The 7,190-nt window shown below is 38.6% G+C and overlaps 1 protein-coding gene across 1 annotated transcript in view; it reads left to right on the top strand.

Moving 5' to 3' along the window:
• Window positions 1–4,826: 4,826 nt before the first annotated feature.
• Window positions 4,827–7,190, top strand: part of shank3a (SH3 and multiple ankyrin repeat domains 3a) — a gene marked incomplete at both ends in the record, with an annotated part of 166,955 nt that continues 164,591 nt past the window's right edge. Inside the window, one exon of the mRNA XM_079260672.1 lies at window positions 4,827–5,135. Within this exon, the coding sequence (XP_079116798.1) occupies window positions 4,827–5,135 (309 nt within the window). The remainder of the gene's footprint in view (window positions 5,136–7,190) is intronic.

Below are 7,190 nucleotides of genomic sequence, written 5' to 3'. Positions count from 1 at the left end.
ATTGCATTAATGGTAGTTACATTACTGTTCTTGCATAAAGTTAGAAATGTAATAACTGCAGCTAATAATATATTAACCCATAAACAGGACAGCATTTCTCATATTTTTTAAAGTAATTGTGTTTGTACAGTATGCTAATCAAAAATACGTATATTCAAGGGTATTCCAGGATATGAACTATGCCGGCTTCATACCCTTTGACTGGATTGTAACAGCCAAGTTAAGAAATATTTGTTGTACAAAGTTTTTACGTAGAACATCTCTCCTTTTTTTTTTTTTTCATTTTTAGACATTTTATGCACAAACAGGGAAATATTTTTGATTGGTCAATAACATTTGATCCCCAGATGGCTAATTTATCTCAAGCTAGCAACAAATGAACAACAAACTAGGAAAACATAAGAAATGGTATAGTGCTTGTATGGATATCTTACTGGTTGTAGTTATTACATTTTTAAAGGATTATTTTCATATTTTATATGTCCAATTTCATCATTCAGTCATAAGAATAAAAACATTTCAACAATATGGCCCGATCTATACTTCGTATACCTCAGACCCTAATAGGAATCAATGTAGAGTTCTTAACACAATAAAAATTGTGATTCTCTGCCATCTGTAAAACCTGTGCACAATGCTGTATATGCATATATGCCTCAGCTCTGTAACACATATTGTTGAGCAGCTCCTTGCTTTCATCACTTTTCATTCAAATACTTGCTTTAAATTTCAACAAATGAGAAGATGGTGTGTTGGGGAGTTGGGTCAGCTCGAACAAGGATGGCACTGGAGGAATCAGTGAAACACAACACTGACTTCAGATGTTGTTTAATAATTTACAGACCTGCCACAAATGTTTTACAGCACATTTTTAGTGTATGGGGAGCTCACTTGTTCAGTTGATAGCACTGTGACTTACGGTATTCAAGCTTAAGCTTATAAGTGTTTGTCTGAAACACCTCATGGGCATAAAGCACTTGATGACAATAAGCGTTTCCTTCATATGAGCAAAGCTGATACCTACAGCAAGTTAATAGATCAGTGTTGCTCGTCCTGTAATATAACTTTATAAAATTATTTATTTGATTTAGAATACTGCTTTATTACGTTAAAAAGGTGAACAAAGGCTTCTATGGTAACAACTAGAGAAACTCATTACAGTGAACAGTGATCTCATATATCACTGAAAAAGTCTGCTTGGCTCAGCAAGCTAGCTTTTAGATTTGTGACAATATAAAAGTAAATACATTGTTTCTGCCTACTGTCACAAGCTGTGAATTGTCACCAAACGAGCGACATCGTGAATACAAGTAGCCAAAATGAGTTTCCTCTGCAGAGATAGGGAGAATCCTGTTCATGCTGGAAGGATTTTGATTAGATCTGCTGCTCCTCCACTTTGAAAGGAGCCAGATGAGGTGGCTTGGGCATCTGGTCAGGATGCCTCCTGGATGCCTCCCTGGGGAGGTGTTTTGGGCACATCCATCTGGGAGTAGGACCCAAGATGCCCTGGAAGGACTAAATCTCACAGCTGGCTTTGGAATGCCTTAGGATCTCCCTGGATGAGCTGGGAGAAGTGGCCAGGGAAAGGATGGATATTAATGCCTGATGTCAGGCACTATGTCCGACGCCTGTGAGTAGTTTTTCTCACAAGTAACACCAGTTGTTGCCCTGAAAAACTTTCCGTTACTTCTACCTGACTGACCAACTGTGCTGCTCAGTAGCTCGACCCAAAAAAATGAGTGATTTTGGAAATATTGGTTTGACAGTGAACCTAATGATCATAGTCAGTTGGGATGTTCAGACAATGCTACCAATGAGGTATATTATTGTTGTTTTTGAATATTTTCTTTCTAATGCTTTTGTTGAATTCTTGCATAATCTGCTCTACACAATACCCTGTTGGACCATTGTTATCTGCCATGTCAGATGATCGATGAATTTGATGAAAAAACCCTAACTGCAGTAATTGAGATCTGGTTCTTTATTACTCTGAATGCCCAATTGATTATTCTGCCAAACTTTGGCATGCTACTCCTCCTACACTGTTCAAGTCACTTCAACCATTCACATCTTAAACCCTGCAGCCCCTTCAGGAGAAGTGCGCTATGACTTTTGTCATTTCAAATCTTTGTAGTTTTTGAGATATTGAACATTTTGCAAAAATTAATTCGGCCTTGTGATTGGATGAAAGTCTTTCAAACCCACTGTGCATTGGACGTTGCAAAAATTCAGCTCTGCAATTGGTCAGTTTTTGCATAATGAGCTGAAAACTGCTTCAACAGATGGGACAAATTTCCCAGTTAAATATGAAGGATTTGTTCCAACAATGCTCCCTGCAAAATTTGAACACTTTGATAAATCTTAAACACATTAAAAAAAAAAAAAAGTTTTTTACATTGCACAAAGTCTTTCACATCTTCACTGGAGTTTAGTTCAACCTTGCACATGTTTTTGCAATCTTGCTAATTAAACCCTGCTAAGAGTGAAAAAAAGGCATTCCTATCCCAATTTGAAAAAAATTTCAATGCTTTTTCCAAGGTGCAACTGGGAGTAGTAGTGGCGTACTGAGTAAGTCAGTGTGCTTAAAGGTGGAGTATGTAAGATTTTCAATATTTAAAAAACAAAACAAAACAAACAAAAAAAAAAAAACTAAAGCATAACTACTATCATAATAAGAAAGTTTTTTTTTTAAACATGTAGGTTCCAGTCTGTCCATATTTGATGTGTTATTAAATTAAAAGTTTATTTAATGACAAAGACCCTTCTTAAATGTTTGGATACCAGTAAAAAAAATGTGCTTTTTGTCATTTATCATTAAATAAACTTGTAATTTAATAATGCATCAAATATGGACAGACTGGAACCTACATGTTCAAAAAAGTTCTAATTATGATTGTAGTTATTTTATTAGTTAATTTATTTTGAAAATATTGAAAATCTTACATACTCCACCTTTAAATACATGGGTTCAATCACGATGTGGGGCAATTAGAAAAAATGTCAGTTGTGCTTTTTTTTTTTCAGTTTCTTATACTTATGCAATTTCATTTCAATCATTCAGCATAGTTCAATAAATGGGCATTCACAGTTGCTATTATTTCAATAATACCTGTTTCTAGTGAATCATTGCTGTTGCTACTCAGCAAACTGGTATCCAATTAATGCATTTCTCCATTAAGGGCATTAAACTTTGTGCCATAACTGAGATGTGTGAAAAGCACTTCAAAAGCTATTCCTCCAGAATTTAAGTTCATTTCAGTTTAATGAATGGTATTAAAAAAGTCATTCTATGTAACAGGTGTGCATCCTTATTCCAATGATTCCCATGTGGAGTTGTGAGGGGCCCGGAGCGTATCTTAGCAGTCTTAGGACGAGAAGCAGAGTACATCCTGGACAGGCCACCAGTCCATCGCAGGGTCAACAAAGAGAGACAACTACTGATGCTCACACTCTCTCCTGGGGGGAATTTAGGGTTACCTGTTTAGGGCTTGTGAATGGAAGCTGGACTGCACAGTATTAAGAAAACCCACTATGGGGAAAATAAGCAAAATATTTAGGGCAAACATTATCAATTTATGGTTATTTTGTTTGAGGAAGACTAATTAATTGCTACTTGTTGCTGATGCTTCATTTTAATAGGACATGCTCAGTCATTCTGTTGGGTAAAACTTGCCACTGGCTGCATTTAATGACTGTTTAATTTTATAACACAATCTGTTGAATCCCTTGGACATGGAGATTATATGCCCCAACAACTCCTTGGTTTTGCACATCAGTCAGTGTAACTGCAACCACCAAACTTTTGCCATGCCAAATGAGATGCACAAATGTTACTTAGTCTGATCTAGTAAGTAACTTTTTATAGAAAAGCACCAAGATTCTCAGTCAGATGACACTATCATGCTCAGGTGACATAAGGTCAATAGAAATAGGCTTTTGCTGAAAAAATATTTAATTATAACAAGAAACAGTCCCTGTGAGAATTACTCTCAATGAGAAGAAAATCCTGCTATCATGTCATCTGCATTTCTGACTGTGTGTTGCTGTTTAACAGGAAGAATTTGGATTAGCAACACCATCCACAGATAACATGAAGCATGAAGGCCAAATCCTGCACTGCATTGATCAAACAAAGACCCCTCTACCCTTCTGTCTCTGCACTGACACAAACCCACTTGTGCTGTCCTTGTATCACCAAAGTGTTAGTACACCACTGCAAAAGCAACAGTGTGTGACAGCAACAGCTCTGCATATCGATCATTGCAGCATCAACTCTTGCAGAGTTTCTTTGTAATTAATGGTGTCACCATTAATATTTCTCAAACACACCTGCTTGTGGATTTAAAAAAAAAAAATGTTGCAAATGTTTCTTTTGATCGATAGGTTGGGCTTTTGTTTCTAATGATTTTATGATCGTCTTGAGTAAATCAGAACCAGGGATGATTATTTTGCATATTTTCAAAAGAAATTTCTCCATTCTTGTTTTATTGCTGCAGTTTCATTTATTTTTTCTCAGTTTAAGTGACAAGTTCTCCTGGTACTTATCATTTTGTCTGTGTGTTTTTATCCTCTATCTCTCTGTAATCTTTTACCCCCTCCTCTTTGCCCATTCCCTCCCTGTCACCCTCCTCCAGTGCCTCTCTCCCTCCCTCTCTTTCTTTCCCAGGCGAGTGATGCATGCTGCAAACGGTGTGTGCGTGTAGTGTGAGTAAGATCCATTGGTGTATGCGTGTGTTTGTGCGTGCGTGTATGTGCATGTGGGTGTGTGTATGTGTGTGTGTGAGGAGAGAGAGAGAGAGACATAGACTGAGCTGCGAACACGGAGCATGCCTCTACGTCCGGCAGCCGGCAAACATGAGCCACCCAGCTCTCCACGGCAGGACCAGCAGCAGCAGCATACACATACACACTCACACACACTCACACACCCTTACACACACACAGCAAACGGCAGCCAGGGGGCCAGCACTGACAGCAGCAGCTCCCGGGAAGAGGACAGCTGTGTTCCCGTTCCTCACGGTGTTACGGCTTTCCGTCCCGGTGCAGAGCATAGCTACAGTGCAAAAGCACCCATGGAGGAGCCGACAGGCAACACTGTGGTCATCCGCATTGGAATCCCAGACCTACAACAGACGGTAAGGGCTTGTTCTGTTACCACTGCTGAAGAGAGTGTAAAAGAGAGGGAAGCTGCCTCTCCCCCTTCTGCTCTGACAGGCTGCTTTCAGCCTCTATTTTCTGCCTTATGAACTGCTTTTAATTTCTCTGATATTTCTAGATTATCTGCTTTTCTTGTCTGTCTGTAGTTCCTAGTTCATATCAAGCTTTTTGTTCTTTTTACTCTCTTTTTTGGTATTTGCTTCTTGGGATCCACACCCCCTGCCTGCTCCACTGGCATCTCGCTCATAAAGCTACCTCTTCATTAACTGGGCTTCAGCTGATTTTGACAACTAGCCACTTAGAGTGACAGCAGGACAGGGAGAGTGAATGGATCTGGGATAGAAAGAGGCTAAACCACAGGAGTAAATATTATGTCATGTCTACTGTAAAACTTTACCTAAAGCCTGCCTTTTTTTTTTTTTTTTAAATTATTTTTAATCTCCGCCATTAGTCTATGCAGGACAGAATAACCAGGCAGATCCTTTATACTTCCAGTATTTCCTTTTTGGAAGATGCAGCCTTTACTTTTATAGCATTTCATTCACTGAATAAATGCTAAACAATTAGACTATGTGACGGATTGCAGCCCCATTTTTTTTTACTTACTTTGTATGCCATGGAAATCCAGTCTCTTACCAAATTTGCTGTAAGACTGTCTGTTAGTATGTAATTGCTCTATGTCAAATGTCCCCTTGTGTAAATAGTTACTTTAATCTTCAAATCCAGCTCTTTTACTTCAAATGTATGAAGCAACAGCTATCTTGGGCAGCATGACATAATTATTATTTTTACCCATTGTTGTTATGCCTTCTTTGATTTGTAAAGAAGTATTTTGATCTTTGTTCTGAATTCACAATATTTGCTCTAAAATGTCCTTTGTAAGTAACATGTTACTGTTTATGGGTAAAAGATCCAGTCGGGCAAGAATAGCACATCAAATCAAAGAAAAAGGAGACATTTTGCCCTTTATGTGCCGCAAACTAATATCAAGTGTGCAGCAAACCATGTCTTCACCTTGTTTATTCTCTTTACACTTATAGCTACTGCTCACCTCATGTCATCAACACACAGATCACACTACACCATGCCATGTGACACTTTCTGTAGAAAGCATGACAGAACCTTTTATCATGTTTGTCCTTCTGAATTAGAATTTTCCACTAACCTCTTATTTCCTGCTTTGACAATGCCACTTGAAGCATCCTTCACTTCTGATATTTTAAAATGCAGAAAAAAGGTTTTATTAGCATGGTCTTTTCATAAGTTTGCTTTAGATTAAGTTTGAGTGCCCTTATTATTCATTCGCCAGACGTTGAAGGGAAAGGCAAAAACGGTGGTTGTGTGTTGGTTATTGCCGATTACCTCATTGTTGTTGGCTGAAATGACCCATTGTGAGGCTTCAGCTCTGCATGCCAGAAATAAAGACAGGAAATAAAAGGAGGGCAGTTGAAAAGAAAGCAGAGAATTCCCCAAAGGTACTGCGGGATAGACGTCTGTGAACAAAATTGTTTTTATGGTGAGGCTCAGACTCACAGAGGCATACCTTGTCATGCTCTTACATGCAGGCACACACTCACACACAAACATGCACACATGGTCATGAGTCCTAATCCAATTAGCAGAGGACTAACCTCAAAGTTCTTGTGTAATTCAAAGATGCTCAGCAGATCATTAGCTTCACTTCCAAGGAGTCCCATTTTTCCCTGTATATTGACTAACAGGTGAGAGCACATATGGTGTGAGATAGTTTGACAGACCGACAAACGGAGTGAGCGCTTCAAAGTCTGACAAATAAACATGGAAGCAGATGACAGATGGCAAGATTCTGGCTGTTTTAATCTTTTATGGAGCAGTCAAAAGTGACTTGTGTGTACACTGAGTGAAAAGGAGATTACTTTAGGATAGTCTGCCTGAAGTAGGATTACATGCAGCCTGCTGTGTTTCAAGTCTGGATCAGGAGAATGAAGCGCCATGCATTGATCACATATAGCAACATTTTACCTTTTCAGCAGGACAGAGAGTAGAGGAGGGGG

The sequence above is a fragment of the Telmatherina bonti genome (genome assembly GCF_933228915.1).
Source record: "Telmatherina bonti genome assembly, chromosome: 2".
Lineage (NCBI taxonomy): Eukaryota > Metazoa > Chordata > Actinopteri > Atheriniformes > Telmatherinidae > Telmatherina > Telmatherina bonti.
The sequence above is the reverse complement of the archived record's forward strand: the minus strand, read 5'-3'. Positions and strand labels throughout refer to the sequence as shown.